The 25,108-nt window shown below is 44.9% G+C and overlaps 1 protein-coding gene across 1 annotated transcript in view; it reads right to left on the bottom strand.

Annotated features, from left to right (window-relative positions):
• The window catches only part of nlgn2b (neuroligin 2b), an 83,885-nt gene that overhangs the window by 24,392 nt on the left and 34,385 nt on the right, over window positions 1–25,108 (bottom strand). Inside the window, exons 2-3 of the mRNA XM_010894647.5 lie at window positions 20,331–21,140; window positions 2,304–2,357 (exon numbers count right to left, since the gene is read on the bottom strand). Of these exons, the coding sequence (XP_010892949.1) occupies window positions 2,304–2,357; window positions 20,331–20,826 (550 nt within the window). The 5' untranslated portion in view covers window positions 20,827–21,140. The remainder of the gene's footprint in view (window positions 1–2,303; window positions 2,358–20,330; window positions 21,141–25,108) is intronic.

The following is a 25,108-nucleotide window of genomic DNA, read 5'->3' on the forward strand; positions in this document are numbered from 1 at the left end:
TAAAATGCTCACAAACAGGGATGTAAACCAATTTGTGTATAAAATTTAAGAGAAATAAGTATGAAAAAATATGGAGATATTTTAAAAAACATGGGACCAATATTTTACATGTTGTGTGTCTATTTTGTTCAGTGTACTATAATTCTTATTTCCCATTAAGAACAAAAGAAAGACATGGTGAAGGAGACCTAAGGACCCAAATCAAATAATGCAGGTAAAAAATGACTGAACAAAATGTAGAAATGTGAATATTCTTGATTTTCTAATTGGTCAACATTTTAAAATAGGTATTTTGCCATATTACACACACTATATTTGAGGTACATCAATTATAACCACTGATATTGTCTGATGATGGAATTATGAAATACCACAAATGACTACACGGTAGGATTATTATGTTTTTTATTATTATTGTAAGAATCAAGACCATAACTCCCTTTATAGATTATGCCATTATGCACCTGAAATTGCATTATGAAAACAGGATATTTCTAATAACTAATCTGAAAATGCTAATTTGACTTTGTATGCGAATGCTGGTAAAAAAATTCAACTTTTTGGTTATGAACAAGCACATGGGATTAGACATTTTCAATACGTAGCCTATGAAATGTAGTAGTTTGAAACAACCCTTTTAAAAAGTCAATGTCTTTGAAAAAGTAGTTCACTATATCCAAATCACTTAGCATAAAAACAAAATCTGAAATATCATGAATGTCAAATTATGTCAATAAAAGAGACCACACACATACACACTTTTCGTTATTCAAAGCAATAGGTGGTTTAATCCTGTGATGTCACATATGATGTCACTTCTAAGAGTCTATAATTAGCGGAATCATTCCTGCATGTGTGCAGAAGGGGTTTTAGGATCCGGTAAATGTCTGCCCCACGTCCCGCTCATTTTAGAGGACAGTGATCGTTGCCAACTGAGCAGGCCTCTTTAATTCCCCATGAATATCGTAACATAGTCCACAAAATATGTAACCTCTTTCATCATCACTTATTACTGAAGGCAGTGCAATATTCCAGACAAAGTGAGTATGAAAAGGATGACATTTTATAGCTTATTCTTTTTCTGGCAAAGATACTTTTGTGGTAGATGCTGAAATATTTTATAGGCATAATTTAATGTAGTTCAGTTTGGTGAGTCCAAAGAGGGGTAAATTAAACATGTTACTTGATAATTAATCTGGAAGTGCTAATTTGAATTTGCATGACCATTGCTGATGACAAAGAAGCGCAACTTTTTGTTTCTGAACAAGCCCAAAGATGCAATATTTTTGATAGGTAGCCTATTAAATATAATCTTTTAAAGGACATTGTACAATGACTCAGAATCACAACACTATGAGTTACGCTCAAAACCATACCATGAGTAAACTCGCCCCAACTTTGAGAACCAGTCGCTAAAGTGATGGACTGTTGCAGTGAATAAGTCCATTATAAAGGCTGCAATGGACTCAACCAGAACCATCCTGGTTGGCAGAGAGCCTAACGGCCAAACAAGCAATGAGTGGACTAAATGGGGTCAGCTTGTTGTGGCAGTGCTGAAACAGTTCAGGTGTGTGTGTATATGATTGGGTGTGTCTGTGTGTGTGGCTGTGTGTGTGTGTGTGTATATGATTGAGGGTGTCTGTGTGTGTGTGTGTGTGCACGCACGCATGTCTGAGTGCATGTCAGTGTTTGCTTGAGAGATAACAAAAGCAAGAAAGTGAAGGAAAGAGTGCACCATATGTAGGAAAGAGAAAGAGAGCAAGAGAGTGAAAGAAAGACTGAAAATGAATAAGAGAGAGTGTGTAGTATCACAAAATCAATGAAAGTAATGAGGGCGTGTGAGCATGTTCATTTTTCTAATGGCCACATCACCTTTAAGTAAGAATGGTTTCAGACAAAAAAAAATTTAACATGCACAAGGCGCCCACCTTACTTCTATTGATTTTCAGCTAGCGGTGGCTAAAGTTAACTGACATTTGTAATGATTGTATGAAACAAACTGAACCATAGATTGCAGTGTATCAACGCCCATAGACTACAATAGGGTGAGGAACCATCTAACATCAAACTGAAAATAATTTGGTATTCTCTTTTAACATTGAGCTCTAGTGGAGGTGGTTATTAGCTATACAGTATGGTCATGTATGTTATACATTAAAGAAAAATCATTATAATTCCTGAGATATAAATACGATTAATAATTATACATACACACAAATGCATAATGTCCATTATAAAATTTAACTGTCTTGCCCAAAAGTTAGAAAAATACAACAAAACGGTAAAACATGCAACAAAAATACCTTCATCCCTTGGCTTGTTCATTGTAGACTCATCATGTTTTTTTGTGAGCGGACCTAAGGTTCAGAAAAAAGGGGGAAAAGAGAAAAGAGAAAATTCAAATAGACTGCACTCTGCCGAAAAAGCAAAAAAAGTGAACAAGTAAACAAGAGAGGAAAAAAAGAGACCACTCTTTCTCTAATTATTAAATAAGATTCCACAACAAATTACATCTAGAAGTTAGAGACCATGACATCTTGTGGAGTTGACCCCAAACAAGCCTGTTTCACTGCACAGGATCCATAATCTGACTGGTAAAAGCTTCTTTGATAAGACAGTTTATTAAAGCTACATTAAATTAAAGGTAAAAATTTTTTATTTTTTTTCTATATCCAAATTCCATTTGAAAAATAATTGTATATGAATCTGAAATGTTATTAACGTCAAATAATAAGAGATCACTTTGGGTCAATATGTTAACAGAAGGCGATTGAAGGGAAAATCAAGAAGGACAAGAAAGGAATGTGCTGCCTAAATCACCCATAAAAGCACTATATTAACTGAGAAGCCAACCTGGATTTGACTGCAGTTAAACCACCAAGCAACAGTAAAATGTCCTTAAACGACTAGTCGACCCACATACAGATCACTACTCCTGAACAGTGTTTCACCACCACATATTCCCAGCCTATCATGGAACATATGACCACTCGGCCCATTAGCCCGGTACAACCCTCAGGCGGCGAGGTTTACAGGCCCTTCCGCGGAACATCCATGGGGACTGGTCTGCCCTGCCCCCATACACAACCACTGGAGGATGAACAGACAGACACACCCACACTAAAGACATCCGTCCAGGCCCGTGATAAGTGTCTCCACCTCCTCCAGTGACAGAGCCAGCCAGGGAGGTGCCAGGGCCAGGGAGGGGCCAGGGACCCGGCCACGGGGAGACCCAGGATGGGCTCTCCTACGCCGAGGTCACAGAGGTGGCCCGCATCAGGCTTTAATGGCCGTTAATCGCTCCATAGGGGACAGCCAGTAACAGGCTTTATCAGGGTGACCCTCGCACCCCCCTGGCGTGCCACTGCCTGTAAGCCTGGGCGATAGGGATCCCGTTCATTTGTTTATTGTCTCCGTCTGTCAGTGGGGTTCTCCACGGCCGCCGCAATCACTACACAGCATTTACAGGCCCTCTCAATCACTGTTAGCATTTAGGACGCTCCACAAACACACACATACACAGACACACGCGTGCACGCACGCTCTATGCCATCAGCAACATGGCCTCCCTGGCTGTTATAGGATGGTGCTAATGACATTCTCCTCCGTCCCCGTGTTGTTGGCCATACACTCTCTCATCTGACAGACACAGTGTCTCTGTAGGTGAGCCAGCAGCTCCATCGCTCTCTCAGTGTGATAACTACATCTCTCCACCTGTCTTCTGATGGCTCCCTCGTAAGGTGCTAACAACAGCCTCTGTCCCACTGTGCTGCAAATGCTGAGACAGATCTATTGGCGAAGAGCACGGCCAACACTCTGCACTGGTGGATGGATGGCTGCTGGAAGGACACACCCCCAATATAGGCACTGTTCTCTCTCTCTCTCTCTCTCTCTGTTCTCTTTCTCTCTCTCTCTCTGTTCCCACTTTATCTCTCTCTGTGCTCCCTCAGTCTTTACTCTCTCTGTGTCTGTGTTCTCTCTCTGTTCTCTCTATGTCTGTGCTCCCTCAGTCTTTACTCTCTCTGTGTCTGTGTTCTCTCTCTGTTCTCTCTATGTCTGTGCTCTCTCTGCCTTTACTCCCTTTCTGTCTGTGCTCAATCTGTCTGAGTTCTCTCTGTCTGTGTTCTCTCTCTCTATTCTCTCTGTCTGCGTTCTCTCTCTGTGTTCTCTCTCTCTATTCTCTCTGTCTGTGCTCTCTCTCTTTATCTCTCTGTTCTCTCTGTCTGTGCTCTCTCTCTTTATCTCTCTGTTCTCTCTGTCTGTGCTCTCTCTTTCTGTCTATGCTCTCTCTCTCTCTCTCTTTCTCTCTGTGTGCTCCAACTTGTCATTACCAGAGTGCTTCCTCAATCCACACATGCAATTGTTGTTTTTTATATGGGGGAGAGCAATCAATGTTGACCTTATTTCCTCCCGCTCCAGTCCTCTCTGGTCTACGGGTAGTTCCAGTAAAGGGGTGGGTGTGAGGGCATGAGCTGAGGGGAGAGACGACAGGTAGACAGTCTGGTAATGGAGGGAAAGGCGGATTAGCCCCCAAGTCAGCACTTTCCCAGCAGCACTCTGAAACCACACCTAACCGCTTAATGGAGAACACTAGGATTTCATACCTGCTCTAATACCTATTAAAGAGCTTAAGCTGCACACAGAGAGTGGATCCGCTGAAATGGACCCTGTCTCCCTTTGAAATGGAGTGGCAGACTTCACTTAAAGACTTTACATGGGCTTAATGCTTCCTGGTTCCTGGAAGTCTGTTTGTGGGATGGGCGAGGAGACGTTCTGAGATGATTGCTTTCTGCTGGATGTGTTCTGCTGGGATCTGTTGTGTGGCAGAGGAACGATTTTTTTGTGTTGGGCCAGAAATTGTATTGTACAGGGGTGCGCCGTGGGAGGTTTCCTGCAGTGCATTTTGGGATGTGACAAGCAGGTATGACAGGATGCTTCCTGACAGAGATAGAAACACAAACAGAGAAACAGCTCTGTGGGGAAAGAAACAAACAGGATTGTGTGTGTTCAGTGACGGGTGTCAGCATTGAGTCGTGCTGCTGCATGGAGCTGGGGCAGAAGCTGGGCCTGCTCTCACAGCTAGCTGACAGAGCCAGCTATGCAGAGCTGTCAGCTCAATGTGGACTACAACAGCCACTTAGCATCCCATAGCTATAGTACTTATGCACCTGCTGGAATGTGAACAAGATGCCTTAAAATGGCCTCAACACATTCACAATGTTTTCCAAGAGCACTAGAGGTCCATCCTTGAGACACTCCCCTGGACAGCCACCACAGTAGTCCGACATCCGCCAGCAGAACGGAATGTCCCTGCAGGGCTCGTCTCCATCTCTCAGCCACCAGTCTCACTCTGCACAACTCACTGGAACATTTTAGATTTTGTCTGGCACTTTTCCTAATATATATTTTTTTCTGGCACTCTTCCTATTATTAAGAGGGAAAAATATCATAGATTTGAAAGCAGTTCCTTTAGTGTCTAATTTAACAATGGGTAAATAGTCATTTGCAAACCATAAATTTTCTTCAGAGCATTTTCTTGCCATTTCCCCCCTGATTTTAACACCTTTTTTATGTGAAATTGTCAAGAAACATACCCAGTCAGTATCAGTGGTGTGATGCAACCACTTCTGCATACTAATCTTGATGAGATTGATTTTAATATACATTGCCTTTGGAAAGCATTCAGTCCTTTACCTTCTCCACATTTTGTTGTGTTACAGACTAAGATTTTTAACACCCAATAATAACAAACCAATGAAACCTTTTCAGATATCTTCGCCAATACATAGAACAAAAAAATATATATATTAGCATTCAGACCCACTGCCATGGCGTTCCAAATTTAACTTAGATGCATCTGATTGATCGGACATAATTTAGAAAGACACACTCCACGTTCCACACTTCAAAATGCATGTAAGAGAATCACAACCGAGCCATGGAGTCCAAGTCTCTACAGACCTTGAGATAGAATTGTGTAGGAGAAGGTGATACAAAATTTGTTAAAGCATTGAAAGTTCCCAGGAGCACAGTGGGCTCAATAATAGTGAAATGGACTAAGTTTGGAACCGCCAGGAGTCTCCCGAGAGTTGGACATTTAGCCAAACGTAGTAATCGAGCAAAAAGGGCCTGGGTCAGGGAGGTGGCCAAGAACCCAATGGCCCCTCTAACAGGGCTTCAGAGTTTCTCTCCAGAGAACCTGCTAGTATGACAACCAGCTCTGCAGTGTTTCATCAATCAGACCCTTATGGTAGAGTGGTAAGATGGAAGCCACTCCAGAGTAAAAGACATATGACATGCCACCTGAAGGACTCTGAAAGCACGTGGAAAAATATTAAGAATCAAAATATTAGGCTTGAATGCCAAGCACAATGTTCGATGAAAAAAGGTACAGCTCATCACCTGGCTAATACCATCTTGATGATGAAGTATGGCTGTAGGGGCATCATGCTATGGGGATGCTTCTCAGCAGCAGGTACTGGGAGACTGGTCAGGTCTGTGGGAATGATGAAAAGAGCAAAATACAGAGAGGTCCTTGAAGAAAAGTTAATCCAGAGAACACAGGACCTCAAACTGGGGTGAAGATTCATCTTTCAGTACGACAACGACCCGAAGCACACATCTAAGACAATGCAGGAGTGGCAAGTCTGGGAATGTGCTTGAGTGGCGCAACAAAAAAAACTCAGGCTTGCACACACTTAAATTCTGTGGGGAGACTTCAAGATCACTGTTCACCAATGTTCCCCATCCAATCTGACAGAGGTTGAGATGATCTACAAGGAAGTGGATAAACTGCCAAAATCCAGGAGCGCAAAGCTGGTGGAGGAAGACCCAGGAAGACTCAAAGCTGTGATTGTTCCCAAAGGTGTACAATCACAGTACAAAGTACAAAGTACTAAATAAAGGGTCTGAATACCTATGTACATTAGATATTTAAATTTTTTATTTTAGATATACTGTCAACAAAAAAGGTCTGAACACTTTCCGAAGGCACTGTCTACGCAGTTGGGTCAATTGTGGTACAGGGTAACCATCTTCGAAATGAGCTCCAATTAAGGGCTGAGTGGCAGACTGACTGAATCATGATGTAATGGATGAAATCCCATGGTTCACAGACAATAATTTTGCTCAGTTCTTGTCCTACTACACGGAGCCCACCCCCCCACCCAGTCAACAGTGCTTCTCCATGGTTGAGTGAGCGGAGAGCAGCCTGGACACAAGCTGTCTACTGTCCCTCTCCATTCCCCCTGTGGGTAAAGGGGGTGAAGCTGCAGTGTGTCATGTTCGAGCTGCACCGTGCATTTGATGAGGTGTCAGACCGAGCGTCATACCTCCTCTCCTCTGCACCTCCTTCCAAAGCTACGTACCTCCCTCCTCCCCTCTGCCCCTGCTAGCACAGCTCCATACACCCCCCCCCTTTTCGACAGCTCCGTACCTCCCTCCTCCCGTCCCTCCTTCTAAAGCTCCGTACCTCCCTCCTCCCCTGCCCTTCCTTCCACAGCTCCGTACCTCCCTCCTCCCCTGTCCCTCCTTCCACAGCTCCGTACCTCCCTCCTCCCATACCTCCTTCTAAAGCTCCATACCTCCCTCCTCCCCTGCCCTTCCTTCCACAGCTCCGTACCTCCCTCCTCTCCTGTCCCTCCTTCCACAGCTCCGTACCTCCCTTCTCCCCTGTCCCTCCTTCCACAGCTCCGTACCTCCCTCCTCCCGTTCCTCCTTCTAAAGCTCTGTACCTCCCTCCTCCCCTGCCCTTCCTTCCACAGCTCCGTACCTCCCTCCTCCCCTGTCCCTCCTTCCACAGCTCCGTACCTCCCTTCTCCCCTATCCCTCCTTCCAAAGCTCTGTACCTCCCTTCTCCCCTGTCCCTTCTTCCACAGCTCCGTACGTCCCTCCTCCTGTCCCTCCTTCTAAAGCTCCGTACCTCCCTCCTCCCCTGTCCCTCCTTCCACAGCTCCATACCTCCCTCCTCTCCTGTCCCTCCTTCCACAGCTCCGTACCTCCCTTCTCCTCTGTCCCTCCATCCACAGCTCCGTACCTCCCTTCTCCCCTATCCCTCCTTCCACAGCTCCGTACCTCCCTTCTCCCCTGTCCCTCCTTCTAAAGCTCCGTACCTCCCTCCTCCCCTGTCCCTCCTTCCACAGCTCCATACCTCCCTCCTCTCCTGTCCCTCCTTCCACAGCTCCGTACCTCCCTTCTCCTCTGTCCCTCCTTCCACAGCTCCGTACCTCCCTTCTCCCCTATCCCTCCTTCCAAAGCTCCGTACCTCCCTCCTCCACTGTCCCTCCTTCCACAGCTCCATGGCACCGCCTACAGAAATATGTTTTTTAATAAAGAAACTGGACGGTAAACGGCTGCTCCACTAGCAATAAAAATGAGGGATCTGAGGCCCTTGGCAGAGGAGCGTCTGGAGGAAACAGGACCGCAATGACACAGTGCTCTCGACGAGTAGGCTGGCGGCTCAGAGCATAGGAGATCTATGTGAGGGACCAAGGCACAGCTGGACTAAATAGATCCCCTGTGTGTGTGTGTGTGTGTGTGTGTGTGCGCGCGCGTGTGTGTGTGTTCCCGCTCTAACATTAGGTCAGCTTTGTTTTCATTATTCTTAAAAGCCATTTGAAATTCATTTCAGTGAGGAACCAGCAGACAACATAGTGCAGCCTGGTGGAGAAGGACATGGACCTGATTTGCATTCAGAGCCTGTGACCTCCTCTACCACAGCCCGCATAGGAGAGGAGGAGGAGGAAGGAAAGGAGGGAACAGAAGGGGTGGCGCCTCAGTGTTTTCTCCTGCCGAGGTATTACTCCTGAAAGTGGTAAAAAGGTATGAAATGTCCTGTGTTGTTTCCTCTGTGGTCAGGGAGAGTTGGGTCATTCTGAGGCTCAGATAAAGGCAGCAGAAAGGAGTTTGTTCGGACAGTCAATATAACACAGCACCGGCTCAGCCTGTGACACAAATGAGAAATTCTGGATCCAACCTCATGAAAACATGCCCCTTTTGTTGGCCTTAAGCTAAATCAATTCAGTCAAACCTGCATTGCATTATTTACGCAGTAACTTGATTTCCTTTGAGGTTACTGCATAAAATGTACATCTATCAGGGCAACCAGTCCTTATAGGTAGGCTTTGATTATTCTGAATTAGAAGTGTGTAAGCCCAGGATTCATATTGTAAATAAGAACACTGTGTAAACATTACAATTGCGGGTTTCAATGTATTTCTGCCTAAAAAAGACTAACTGCTGAAACAGCCTCTGGTATGTATGACATTGAACTGAAATAATCCATGAACAGGAAGCAAGTTAAAATATATCAATACTGAATGAAAAATGGAACATGTGTTGATTTTCAAGAACACTCAATAATTTTTCTGATACAGGCAAATAAGCCGACCAAAGTGAATAGACGGTACAGAAACAGACCTGTGCCAGCAGTGACCCCTAACAATAAGTGACAGACTGACAAGAACAAAAGCCACATGCAAAAACCACTCTCACTCACAGATTGGAACTCCTGCTCCCTTAGGAATAACTACATCACAGGCAGTCAGTTTTCCTCCCAAGGAAAACAACCACAGAAACTTGACATTATAGCATCAATTATGATTTCCGCCAATCACAGAGTACTTAAAGTAACCTCCAATCATATCTGTGTTAGTTGGAGTACTTAAAGTAACCTCCAATCATATCTGTGTTAGTTGGAGTACTTAAAGTAACCTCCAATCATATCTGTTATAGCTAAAATATTTACAGTAACCTCCAGTCCTCTCTAATACTTGGAGAAGTTACAGTAACCTACACTCCTCCCCATTACTTAGAGTATTTACAGTAACCTACAGTCCTCTCCAGTACATAGACAGGATGCACAACATAACTCACACTGCACTGGGTATTCAGTCACTATTCAGAGTTCAAGGTGCTCTCTGCCTCACTTAACAAAATGATTAAGCACAATTAACCAACAGGATGAAAAATGTCTGTTGGCCAGACAGAGCCAGATTCAAGCAGTCATTCTGGAGCATGCTGCTTTCCAAGCCAACCCAAACACTGTGTGGGGTTGCTGTGTACTAGGCAGGATATAGCAGAGGTGTAGCTGTTACAGTCCAAACTCAAGGATGTCTCATTTTCCCCAAAGAACAATCCTGATCCAATTTTCAACAGATCAAGGGCTGCCGTGATAGCAAAAATAGATTCAAATGTTTGAGGTTTGTTCTCGCATCAAAGGCAATTCAAACAATAGTTCCTCCGCAGTGTCAACTACTATTATGAATATTTTTTAAAACTAATGTAGGGTTGGGTGATATCACAATGTAATCATGAATCAACGGTATTTTAAAGGCGTTGTCGACGGTGATGTGACAGACCATATTGTCAGCCAGCGCACAACAGGACAACACACAGCTGGGCCACATGCCAAATGACCCACCGAATCCCACGTGGCCTGGAGGCCTGTTTAAATGGCAGTTAGGAAGTGTATTAACATAATGCAAGGGTACAGTGTAGATTGTAGAAAGCGAGAAGAGTGCTAACAGCTTCGCAAAACGTGTATTCATTTCTCTCCAACACCTTTTGCAGTAAAAACAACTGTGCTGTCTGGCTTGTTGTTTTAATAGCATAATGCCCCCTTTTGTCCCGTTCCTCGTTGGATTTTAATGTGGCCCAGACTACATGCACCCGACTCTTTCATAATCTACCATCGATCTAGGAGGCAAGTAATAGAGTTCTATTAATAGAGTTCTATTTAGGCCAACAGCCTAAATAAAAGCATCGTATGGTAAAAGAGAGAAAACAAACAGACTAAGGCTTGAACTTGACTGGCGCCGTTCTGTAAATTACACGTCTTACAGCAGGATAGCACACAAGTGTCATTCTGAGTAATTAGGCTATTTCTATTACCTACGGTCTATTTTAATAAACACCCTATACTAAAATGTCTGGCCTTTAAACCCACACTGCTACCTTATCATTCTCATCGTCCAAATGGCTCCATCATCCCCTCTCCTCCCCCTTTAACTATTTCCCAGGTTGTGACCTTTAGAACATGTTCTCAGTGAACTTACCTGGTGAAATAATGATAAATAAATATACAGAATGTAGGGTAGAAATGTCAGAAAGTATTGCTTCTTTCTATGTCTGTCTAAGTCCCATGCATGGACCTTTTTTTTTTTATAACAGACTGTCAAGCTGTATGCTATTAAAACCCTTTTACTTCTCTTTCCATTTGATAGGCTATGGAAAACTTTGGGTAAGGCTACGCTTTCATTGTTGAAGGCGTGTCATTCTCCCAGTCAAAGAATGACTGTAACAGTTCCCTATGTCAAAAAGTAGATTGAATAGCCTAACAACATACATTAACCAGGGGGCTAGCTGAAAACTCCACCCCACTTCATGCAGTGAAGCTTACTTAGCTAATTGGGAAAGATTGGGTAAATCCCTCGTTGTGGGGTTAAAAACCAAATGGCTAATAACTTATTTTCCTACTAGACCTACCATAAGGACGTTAAGACCAGTTAAAGCAGGATTTCATTTTAGTGCCTGACCTTCTCATTTACTGTTGCATGCAGACTTTTTTAATTCCATGCTCTATTCCTGATCATCTTCGGCTGGCTTAGTCGCTTGCAGGAGCCATATTTGTGCTTGGATGGATGCCAATGTACAACAAAATGTTCCCACAAGAAACTCTACAGTCATGTCAAGTCTTTGTGGGCAGTACAAACATGTCCATTTTGAAAAACTTGGTTATTTCCACTGTTACAGGCATAAAGGTGTATTACTCAAACTGCATAGCTTTAAAGATGTATTCCAGGATTTGTTTGCCACTGGTTGTCACAGTCAAAGTGTCGCAGTCAAGCCAAAACGGCTCCCTGAAAAGTATTTACTGTCATGTAAAGTATGTGCCAATATGTGGCAACTGTAATCAAAACTACCAGCAAACTTGAAATGTTATGGCCCATAGTAATTCTACTTTTAGATTATGTCCATCTAAACAACATATAACACATCCAGCCCAAAATGAGAGGTTGACTATTTTTGATACTCGAAAAAATGTCAAGGATTGCATTTTGAAGTATCCAAAAAAATGACAAAACAGGAAGCAAACCCAATTTGCATGATACACCTTCATACTTCATATAGTGAAAATAACAAGAGTTTTCATATTGAAATGCACGCATATTACACAAATACCGTTGACTTTCTTGTGAAAACTTTATGAAGCACATTGCTGTGGGTTTTATGGTTGTCCATTCACTACCATTAGCAAGGCCCATACAAGTGACTAAGCCAAACAAAGAGGCAATGGAATGAAACAGATTTGTGATGCTACAACGACAAAAACTGGAAAACTATGTCTAACATAAAACTAAACATTAACTTATAGTTATGAACAGAAGCTCTGTTTACCGAATGTTACTAGGTTCTTAAAGTTGTCCAAATGTTGTTGATTTCAAATAGGACTATCATGCAAATTTCACCGCTTTATGAAAGTTAAAATACAATATTATTTATTTACAATGATTTTATGAGGCAAATAAATGACTGCTACAATTACTGTGCAGTTCTGATGATGAAACTGCTTCTATCAATTCCATGATGTATAGATGAACCTAAATCACATGTAAAGAAAAGACCACCGACACCCTGACGCCCTCAACAAGAAAGGAATGTTCCCTAATATTTATTTGCACTTAGCCTCTTCCCAAGCCTATCAATACTAACCTTTGGCATGTTCTTTTTTTTTTTGGGGGGGGGGCATGGAGGGACCTGTATAATCATATATCACAATGTTTTATAGGTATGCAATCAAGATAGCACAAAAGTTGACATCGCTGAACCCTATATTCATATCAGATCCCACTTCCCCCACATGTCATCATCCCAATTTACATTTATATTATATACCATGGCGCTTCAAATCACTGCTGAGCAGCTACCATCTCTTTGTTTGGCTGGGGCGAGTATTGATCGGATTAAAACGGAAATGAATTTGGAACACGTCCAAGATCTGTCCCGGTGAATTGTGATGTCATATCCTTTGCAGTGTATTGCAGCTGTGTAAATATTACAAGGGGACATTTGTGTCTATTACGGCCGATACCGATTCTTACATTTGTGTCTATTACGGCCGATACCGATTCTTACATTTGTGTCTATTACGGCCGATACCGATTCTTACATTTATGTCTATTACGGCCGATACCGATTCTTACATTTGTGTCTATTACGGCCGATACCGATTCTTACATTTGTGTCTATTACGGCCGATACCGATTCTTACATTTGTGTCTATTACGGCCGATACCGATTCTTACATTTGTGTCTATTACGGCCGATACCGATTGCTTGCTGATATATTGGTGCATCCCTAATGAGTACTTTTATTAGTACTAATACTATGCATCCTACTACTGTTAATGCTACCACTACTACGACTACTACTAATGCACAAACTACTTCTACTAATAAATATAATAAAAACAATTATACTCTGCTATGACACTATGTAGTAGTCTGTAAATGAACTATGCAACAGCAGGTCTATAAAAGAGTCTATATTGTGAAGCCTGTGTAACAGTACTTCAGAATCCTAGTCTAGAGGGATCAATATCTACTGCAGTTGTCACTGGAGGAGTGTTGTTCAGTGTGTGTGAATAATGGCTTATGTTCAAAACCACAGGCTAATGAGTTTTACTGAATAAAGAACATACAACATAAAAAAGAAATCCCCTTTCCAAATGTGTTTAAGTGGCCCTAATTCCAAATCATATTGAAGTAACACTATTATGTTTCAATATGCTTTTAATGAATACACATAAATCAATGTTGGAATAACTACTCGACGGCAAAATATTCTTTATTCCACTGGTTAAAGCCACAGTCCAGAGTCTTGTAGTTGCAGCAGGATTGACTGCGTGGTTTGGGTTATGATAGTGCAATATGGTTTATATATAATTAATTCTAAATAAAAAAAATACATAGAATGACATTAGACTATAGAATGGCATTGGAATAGCATGGCATTGGACTGTGCCTTTACAATATGAAATCAATCTTCAGCAGTCAATTTCTGTCACATAAAATGTCATCAGAGATCAGCAGACCCTTGTCAGAGAGCTTCTTCATGCCCATGGAAACAGGAAGATCTGCTGAGTCAAGCACTTCTTACCGAAATGATTAGTTCAGAGTAAAAGACAGGGAACCAATGAGGCTAAGAAGCCCAGGCACTATTTCAGTGATACTTTGGGACCAACCAATAATGACAAGCTAATGTATAGAGTGTGCCCTCCACAAAATATCATATGCAGCATATAGAGTCTCTCTCAACCTGATGCTATAGGTCACCTGTGGTTGATTACTGAGCTGAGCATGTTAAACTGATCCTCTTGGTCACTTGTGGTTGATTACTGAGCTGAGCATGTTAACCTGATCCCGGTGTGGCGCTGTGTCCTGTGCACGTCCCGGTGCTCCTGACCCGAGCGAGGGAGCACCAGCCCCACAGGATCAGGGATCAGGGCCCTGGAGAGGACGCGTGAGGTGAGCATGACAGGTGGTTGGAAGTTTCCAGAGGCAGCTGGCAGGGCCAACCACAACCCTCCACACCTGCCTCTGGTTACAGGTATTATAGGGGAAAGGAAAAATGTGCATGTGAAACGGCGAGAGAGAGAGTTACCAGAAGTGTGCAGTGTGACAATATATTTTGTGTTTGTATCCCCTTATAGACTTGGAGTAGGACGCCCAGGCCTGACCACACTCCGACCTGACCTCACTCCGGCCTGACCACACTCCGGCCTGACCACACTCCGACCTGACCTCACTCTGGCCTGACCACACTCCGGCCTGACCACACTCCGACCTGACCTCACTCCGGCCTGACCACACTCCGGCCTGACCACACTCCGACCTGACCTCACTCCGGCCTGACCTCATTCCGGCCTGATCACACTTTTTTTTCTTGGAATGAAGATTAAGGTAAGATTTAGATTTAGGGGTCAAGTTAGGTTGAATGTGTGTTTGTTGTCACAAAGATAGAAAGACAAGTCAAGTCTGCATGCGTGTGTGTGTGTGTGTGTGAGTATGTGTGTGTGAGTGTGTGTGCGTGCGTGTGTGGTTTTGAACATATTAATATTATAAATTAAATAAGTTAACCCCAAGTGGGATGATATAATGCCTGAGATGTGATTCTAGCCATCACTCAGCTCCAGTGAGAGTCAGTCCATAAAAGATCCCAGGAGGAGAGCACACATTCTCCGAACTGAATGCCTTTGACACACACAAGCACATGGGGCAGCCTACAAGGGAGATAAAAACCCCACACACAGAATGTAAATGCTATACCTAGAAGTCTCACAAGTACTGTATTTGCAAAACACGCTTATGATAATATTGTTTTCCGAGCACACAACGAAGAAACAAACACAGCTCAGTTCTGGTCTGACAGTAAAGATTATCTTGGGTAAACAAGTGGTTCATCTATTTGTTATATTAGAGGGACACATTTGTATTTTTGTTTAACACTGTGGTCTACATTTATTGTTGTCCCTTGCCAAGAAAAAGCATTTATTTGGTCTTTCTACGTTCTTTAGTCTGAGTGGTCATCAAGATAACACGTAAATGTATGAATTTAATAAATGTGGACAGTGAAATGTGGCCTCATTAACAGCTGAGAAGCAGCAGCATAGCTAACAGACAGTGGTCCTTTCACCAGTAGGAAACTTCAAACAACGCATAAAGACTCACTATACACTGTAGCTAATGAGCAGATGTTATTGGGATGAAAACCTCCCCTTGCTCTGTCAGTACTAGAATACAGTACCTTTATGTACAGTAAATAAAGGCAACACTTTGCTTGAACAGTAATGTAGGCTAACATGAGCATAAGTGCAGTTATTCTTGGGTAATCTCATGGGTGTCTATTGGCCCAGGTTAAGAGCCCTTGTATGACTGATTACAATCTCCTGACTGAATGATCCAAATGATTTCATTCTATGAAAAGGAGCATCAATAGCGGACCAAAAACAAGTTGAAACAAGAGAATGAAAATGAATGGCCTCCTGGTCCTTTTGGCAACACTGTATCACTATGGACTGAGATGCCGAAGAGAGGACCTGCTTAAATGGCCACAGTTTTATAAGTGATGCCTCACAGTTCTGAATATTGTAGCTAACCGCTAGGCCAGCATTTCCCAAACTAGGGGTTGTGACCATATGTGGGGTCACTTGTCTTTTCTACACAGAAGATCATACACGACTGCCAGATAATCAGACAGACAAAAAAGCTTGGGAAAACCTGCCCCAACCACTAACCTAACCTACTCAATGGTAATGTTATTACATGTTAGTCATTTTCCATCCGGTCATATAACACCCAATTGTCAAACAGGTCTGCAGGTTGAACAGGTCTACAGAGGATGCCATCTACACAGCTCTACACTGCCCTGACCCACCTGGTCAAAACCAACACCTATGTGAGAATGCTATTCATAAACTTCAGCTCAGCATTCAACACGGTCATCCCCTCTAGGCTGGTCAATAAACTCCATGACCTGGGAATCAGCCGCTCTCTCTACAACTGGACTTTGGACTTCCTAACCAACAGATCCCAGTCTGTCAGGTTAGATAACCTCACCTCATCCACCCTGATCCTGAACACTGGTGTTCCACAAGGTTGTGTGCTGAGCCCTCTCCTGAATTCCCTCTTCACCCACAACTGTGTTCCTGTATGCAGTTCCAACATCATCGTCAAGTTTGCAGACGACACCATGGTGGTAGGCCTGATCAGTGACAATGATGAGTCAGCCTACAGGGAGGAGGTCAAGCGCCTGGCAGCGTGGTGAGCTGACAACAACCTAGCCCTCAATGCAAAGAAAACCAAGGAGCTCATTATGGATTACAGGAAGTCTAAAGGCTGCAGTCATGCCCCAGTTCTCATCGATGGCACTCAGGTGGAGCGTGTGTCCAGCTTCAAATTCCTGGGTGTCCACATCTCCGAGGACCACTCCTGGACCCTCAACACCTCAGCCCTGGTCAAAAGCGCCTGTACTTTCTGAGGAGGCTGAAAAAGGCCCGCCTGTCCTCCAAGTTCCTTGTGAGCTTTTACCGCTGCACAATCGAGAGCATTCTGTTAAACTGTGCCACAGTGTGGTTTAGCGGTTTCTCCGTAGCCGACCGGAAGGCCCATCAACGGGTGGTGAAAACCACCTAGCACATCACTGGTGCCCAGTTCCCAGCCATCGTAGACCTCCAGCACAAACGTTGTCTGTGTAGGGCACGTGGCATCATCAGAGATCCTTCACATCCATGCCACAAACTGTTTGACCTCCTACCATCAGGCAGGTCTCTTTGTTCCCGCACCAGCAAGCTCAGGAACAGCGTTCCTTTACATCTACTGTAACCCTGCTGAACTCTGTGACCCATCACTAACCATACCCCCCCACCTCCCAGGGACCTTGTTGCACTACTCCCTTTGTACTACTCTGACACTGACTTGCAAAGTCTGATAATGGAAGTTTTCAGTTGTTACAGGTATGTGTTTACCTCAGGAACCTTGCTGCTGCTATCCCTGCATTTCAGTTGCACATGCACCTTGCACACTCAGTTTGCCTCTTTACACATTTAGTACTGCCATCGTGCTCGCATTTTTACAGTTGTTACATGCGCATGTCTACCTCGGGGACCTCACTGTTGCTATATCTGCATCCTGGTTGCACATGATATTTTACACCTTCATTTTGCCTCGATTACACATTTAGAATGCCATTTAGAATTACCATCTGTACCCACACAACTATTATCCCACTTGTAACATACACTATACTTAATAATACTTGTACACTTTCTGCCCTCCTCTATTTGCCTTAATTGCACATTTAATACTGCTATTTGTACTGCATTTGTCTTCACTGCACATCTGTACATTCCACTTGTAATATACATATACTTAACACTTGTAAATGTTCTGCCCTCTTCTATTTGCACTTCTGGTAAGATGCTAACTGCATTTCGTTGTACTGTACTTGTACTGTTCAATCACAATAAATTTGGAATCTAATCTAATCCAATCTAATAGGAGAATTAATATTACAATATTAATATTACAAAATGCACAGGGTTCGGCGTTCTTTCAATTTCAACACCAATTGAAATGTTCAGCTAACTTTAGCCACTGCTAAAAGGTAAACCCTCCACTGCCCACACTGTTGTTGCCCTCTGTGAACTAATGCTTGCAGTTTTAACAACTATTTCTTCTTTCTGTCACTGACTTTCTGTTACAGTTATTTTTCTGACTAAGTTAAACTGCTACTGGGAGGTGTGGGTTCTTCCACCTAGTTGTCCTGAGATAATGGCAAGTTGTTACGTTTGTCCGGATAAGACATCTGATAATGTAATTTAAAACATCTAAAATGTAAAAAAAAAACATTTATAGTTGGGATAGGGGTATACATGTTTTATTATTTTTTGGGGGGGGCAAAAAAAAAGGCTTACATCACATTCCCCCATTACGTCCATGTTATTTTGTCTAGCCATGGCTGAACAGAACCAAGCTTGGATAATGTTCCTTCTGGCTCATTAACTACATTCTGGGTGAGGATCCATCTACAAAAGTGTTTTTATCCAAAAAAGTCAGGACACTGTGTAAAATGCAAATAAAAACAGAATGCAATGATGTGCAAATCATTTATCCCTATATTAAAATGAAAATAGTACAAAGACAACATATCAAATGTTGAAACAGACATTTTATTGTTTTTGGAAAAATACATGCCCATTTTGAATTTGATGCCAGCAACACGTTTTAAAAAAGTTGGGACAGGGGCATGTTTACCACTGTGTGGCATCACCTCTTCTTTTAACAATACTCTGTAAGCATTTGGGAACTGAGGAGACCAATTGCTGTAGTTCTGAAAGTGAAATGTTTTCCTATTCTTGCTTGATATAGGATTTCAGCTGCTCAACAGTTCATGGTCTCCTTTGTTGTATTTTTTGTTTCATAATGTGCCAAATGTTTTCAGAGGGTGACAGGTCTGGACTGCAGGCAGGCTAGTTTAGTACACAGACACTTCTACTACAGAGACATGCTGCTGTGATACGTGCAGAATTTGGTTTGGCTCTGTCTTGCTGAAATAAGCAAGGCCTTCCCTGAAAAAGACGTTGTCTGGAAGGCAGCATATGTTGCTCCAAAACCTGTACATATTGATCAGCATTAATAGAGCCTTCACAGATGTGCAAGTCACCCATGCCACGTGCACTAATGCACCTCCATACCATCACGGATGCTTTTGAACTGTATGCTGATAACAAGCTGGATGGTCCCTCTTTAATACGGAGGACGCAGCGTCCATGATTCCCATAAAGAATCTTACATTTTAATTAGTCAAACCACAGGACAGTTTTCCAGTTCGCCTCAGTCCATCTTAAATGCGCTCTGGTGCAAAGAAGACGGCGGCCTTACTGAATCATGTTTATATCTTGTTTCTTTACACTGTAGAGTTTTAACTAGCATTTGTGGATGCAGCGATGTACTGTGTTCACAGACAACGCTTTTCGGAAGTGTTCCTGAGCCCATGCAGTGATTTCCACTATAGAATCATGTCTGTTTATAATGCAGTGCCGCCAGAGGGCCCGAAGATCACAGCCATCCAATATTGGTTTTCGGCCTTGTCCCATGCATACAGAGATTTCTTTGGATTCTCTGAATCTTCTAATTATATTATGTACCTCAGATGATGAGATCCCCAAACTCTTTGCAATTTTACATTGAGAAAAGTTATTCTGAAATTGCTGCACTATTTGCAGTCCTTCACAGACTCATGAACCCATCCAAATGCTCAGTTGTGACAGATCCATCCTCTCTGGAATGATCTTTTAATACCCAATTTTGTTTCTGACCTGGTACTAATTGACCTAATTAGCTGTGTGATATTCCTCCAGGTTTAGTTTTATAGCATTTTTCAACTTTTCCATTCTATTCTTGCCTCTGGCCCAATAGTGTTGTTGGCATCAAATTCAAAATCTGCAAATATTTTTCAAGAAACAATAAAATGTCTCAGTTTCAACATTTGGTGTGTTGTCTTTGTACCATTTTCAATTGAATCTAGGATTTAAACAATTTGCACATCACTGCATTCTGTTTTAATTGACATCATACAAATAACGCCCCAAAGTTTTTGGAAACGGGATTGTAAGATCAATTTGCGAAATAGTGAGCTACCCCTTTAAACCCCCGGGGCCTCCAGGCAGAATCACCGCTGGACAGGTACAGCCTGTTCCAGCTTGAGCCTGCCGGCTTGACTGACTGGAAGTGTAACGTGGCCTGATTGATGGGACAGGATCTGGACTCACCGTCCTCAGTGGGAACGTAGACGTTGAGGTACAGACAGTCTTCGCTCTGGTTCTGCACGTAGCCCGCTGCGGCGTCCAGGTTGTCGGTAAACCACACCGGCAGCATGATCTCAGGCAACACACCGTGCACGTTCTGCGGACACACCGGGGCAAAATGGGTGGCGTTGCGGATCTCCTGCCAGGAGCCCGGCGCCTCGGGTGGCTGAAAGCGGCGTTCGCCTATGGGCGGGGTGGCGTAGGGCACGCCCAGGTACTGCTCCACTGGCCCCAGGATCTCGTTGTTCAGCTCCTTCCTGACGCCGCGCAGCTTACCGTAGCCCGTGGTTACCATGGGGTATTTACCGCTGAGGTCGGCCCGCTGGCAGGAGGACAGGGCCAGACGGAGGGCTAGGCCCAGGAGCCACACCAGGCAAGTGTCGGACATCCTGCGGGCGCATGAGCTCCGCTTTCCGCCGAGCCCCTGGTGTCTGGGGCCGATCTCTGGGAAGAAAGACATGTCCTGCGGGGCTCGGAATACGACTAGGAGATTACTTGCGGGCAGAGCGGGGTAGGGGAAGGATCTCCAAATCTAAACTGAGTAGGTCACTGGAGTTGCTGGGAGAAATAAGATATTGGGAGGGGTGAGGGGTTTTGTCAAAAGCAGAGGTGCAGTGTGCGTCTTCCTAGCATGGTGCGTGAGAGGTGAGAGAGCAGGCGTAGAGAGGGGTGACGGGGACATCTTCAGGTGGACCGTCTGCTTTGGTCCATCCTCCCGGGAGCTCCTGATAGGCCAGCTGGGGACTGACGGCTCCCGCAGCCAACACGGCACACCTGGGTACACACAGGGGGCAGAGGTCACGGTAAGTTGGTGGGTCTGTGTTAGGAGAGAGACTCACGAGTCAGACACCGTAGCTGGTTTTAGCGTGTCAATGCAGCAGCCTGCATCAGTGGAATATCCATAAAGGCATGCAGGATTTGCATTATTGTGGAGCTGAGCTGCAAGCCACCTGGACAACTACAACACGTCCCTGTTCACATGTACAAGTCTGAGATACATCACCCACACTACAGTACGCTGATGCGTAAAACGCTCACCGTGTAATCGACTCGACTTCTGGGGGAACACGACAGCAATAAAAGCCCATTGACACATCAATCAGGAAGAATAAAAAGCGTGACACCACAACCCCCCCCTCCCCCGTTTAGATGGTTCATGCCGTCCCATGGTTCCACTCAAATGGGTGCCGCTAATTTGGCCCTGGCTGTGGGAGATGGAGCCGTTTAGGCGTGATAAAGGCTTTATGTGGCTGGGCTCACTGTCTGCTGAATATCCCCCACCGCCGCCACTGCAGCTACCACACCTGACGACACCTGAACACGCTGTGAGTGACGGCATGTGACGACAAGATGAGAACGAGGGAATCAGGTTGAGGGAAAGGAGAGAAGAGGCAGCCAGCTGGCTGGGAAGACAACTCCATTCATTACTAAGCGTCTGTCTCCATTTTAATACAGGCAGGTCGGGCTATCTGTAACTGTGCCTTACTGTAAGTGACACAGTGTTTGTGAAGTAACTGACTGAACTGTAGAATACACACTTCAACTAACTCAAGATTAAAGTATATGTTTTCTTTCCTAAAAGGAGATAAATATGTTGAACAACTGAATTACAAAAAGAAAAGCTATACTGCGAATTTGCAGGATTCCCGAAAGACAAATGGTCAAAGTGAGATATGACACTGTCTCTGTTCTTAAAACACTACGTAATTTGAAAAAAGCCAGGCGAAGGAGCCGGGTGCCAACCTATCTCACAGACAGACAAAGATTTACACCACAATGACAGACCTTCTGACCGATACGCCGTCTGTGTGCCAGCCAGCAATGAATCGACCTATTTTAAATACAGACCATTAAAACAATGAAGTACAATGATGTTTATGATCTCTGTTTGGCAGGTGGAAAAGCCAAAGTACATCATTCCGTGTCGCGTCATATATAACGGTAAAACGGGACAGAGATTATGACAGGTAGGAAACATTTTCTCCCAGAACATTAGAAAGAGAAAGGAGCTGATTGTAGACAACAGGAAATGGAGGGGCAAGTGTAAGGAGCATCAAGTTCCTCTGTGTAAACTTCACTAAGAGGTGAACATAGTCCACACACACACACAGTTTTGAAGAGGACATGTTGGTGCCTCTTCCCCCTCAGGAGACTGAATGCGTGGGCCCTAAGATCCTAAAACATTCCTACAGCTGCACCGTTGAGAGCATTTTGACCGGCTGCATCGCCGCTCAGTATGGCAGATGTACCGCCGGAGATCGCGAGCCGCTTAAGAGGGTGGTGTGAACGGGGGAGTTCATCACCGGGTTTCCCTGTCATCCAGGACCTCTACACCAGGCGGTGTCACAGGAAGACCCTAAAATAGTCAAAGGCTCCAGTCACCCAAGTCACAGACTGTGATCTACAAAACCGCAAGGCACCATAAGCATGTCCAGAACCGACAGAAACCGGTAAAGCTTTTTCTGGACTCTACCCACACACAACACCCATTCACAGATACCATGTAGACAAATGAATACTGACACCTCACACACACACACACACACACACAGAAACACAAACACACAAATACATACACACACACTTTTAGGATAGTCAATAGATAGTAGTTATCACATCAATTAATCAAATGTATTTTAAAAAGCCCTTTTTACATCCGCAGTTGTCACAAAAGGGCTGGAATAAGCGGGCTCTATGGAGCGCTTTTCGCAGGGGACTGGGGACAGGGGACTGTGGACAGGGGACAGGGGACTGGGGACTGGGGACAGGGGACTGGGGACTGTGGACAGGGGACTGGGGACTGGGAACAGGGGACTGTGGACAGGGGACTGGGGACAGGGGACTCGGGACAGGGGACTGGGGACAGGGGACAGGGGACTGGGGACAGGGGACTGGGGACAGGGGACTGGGGACAGGGGACTGGGGACTGGGGACAGGGGACTGGGGACATGGGACTGTGAACTGAGGTCCAAGTGGGGCTGGTGTGTGTAAACGCTTCCATCCCGCTGGATGTCTAAATTGCCCGGTCCATTGCCATTGAGGGGCAGCTCCGGGGCCGTGCCCATCCTTCCTCCTCTCGAACAGAGCCGCAACTTGAGCCCATGGAATTGGGGATTACGAGTCAACAGGATCTGTGCCTGTTCTGCTGTGAGAAGGGGCACTTCCGGAAGGGGTGTGCTTTGGCCCAGGCGCAGAGCAGGAAGGGGGTGAGTAGCCAGAGAGTGCAGGCTGGCACAGTAGGTGCCTAGCATTTACATAATGTAGCAGGCCCTTTCTGTTGCTCGGTGGTGTTGTCTGGTGGCTTTCCCTCTCATACATCCACAGCTCTGATTGACTCCAGGGCTGCAGGGAGCTTCATCGACCAGACCCTGATATCCGCTCTGGGGCTGCCGTTGCACCGTTTGAGGTCCTGGACGCTCACCCAGGCTCTAGATGGGTGTCCCATGGGGTCCAGTTCCATTACCCACGTGACCCACCCACACACTCTCACCATCAATGGCTGCCATCAAGAGAAACTGGAATGAATGGTGTTGATGTCGTCCTTACACCCAATCATCCTGGGTCTTCCGTGGCTCCAGAAACACAACCCCAACATCGCCTGGAGCAAACCGAAGATCTTGGGATGGTCCCCGGAGTGTCGGAAGACCTGCTTGACCCTCATGTGTGGAGCAATGTCAGTAGAGAGGCCTCCCAGCCAACATCCTACCGGAGTATGTGGATTTAAGCGGGGTGTTGTCCAGCGAGAAAGCCAGGTGTCTCCCTCCTCACTGTTCCCAGGACTGCGCCATAGACCTCATACCAGAAGCCGCTCCTTCCACCAAACCAAATCCACCCCCTCTCAGTGGCTGAAAAGGACACCATGGAGACCTACATCAGGGAAACGCTGGAGCAGGGGAGCATCCGCCATTCCACCTCCCCTCCTTCAGTGAGCTTCTTCTTCATCAAGAAGAATGACGGGGGGCTTCGGCCCTGTATTGACTAAAGGGACTGAAAAACATCACAGTAAGGTACAGGGACAACATGCCCTTCGTCCTACTGGCCATCGAGCAGCCTAATGGGGCACGCTTCTTCACTAAACCTTACCTCTGGAGTGAAGACAGCCTTCAGCACAACGTCAGGCGACTTTGAGTACCGGGTCATGCCATATGGGCTGGCCAACGCCCCTGCTGTGTTCCAGTCCTTCCTGAACGAGGTGTTCCGAGATATGTTGGGGATGTATTTGGTAGTTTACATTGACGACATCCTGGTGTACTCCCTGACATATTCAAAGCCTTGGGCCCACGTCCGTGCTGTTCTCCAACGTCTGCTTGACCACCAGCTATACGTAAAAGGCGAAACATTTTCCTTCTACCAGCCCACCGTTTACTTCCTGGGGTACCGCATCTCTCCAGAGGGCATCAAGATGGAGGAGCTGAAGGTGGAGGCGGTGAGGTTGTGGCCAGTCCCGAAGAACATCAAGGAACTGCAAGCCTTCATTGGATTTGCCAACTTCTACCGCCGGTTCATCAGGGGATTCAGCACAATTGTCGCGCCACACAGCATCGTCGCTGCTGAAAGGCCAACCTCAGTGCCTCCACTGGTCTCTGGAGGAGAAGACCTTCTTCGACTTGAAGGGCAGATTCACTACAGCTCCCCTACTATGACATCCGGACCCGCTCAAGCCCTTCACGGGTCGAGGTGAATGCATCTGAGGTCGGAATGGGGCGGTCCTCCCCTAGCAGCACGGGATTCCTCCCAAACTC

Source organism: Esox lucius, chromosome 7, assembly GCF_011004845.1.
Source record: "Esox lucius isolate fEsoLuc1 chromosome 7, fEsoLuc1.pri, whole genome shotgun sequence".
Lineage (NCBI taxonomy): Eukaryota > Metazoa > Chordata > Actinopteri > Esociformes > Esocidae > Esox > Esox lucius.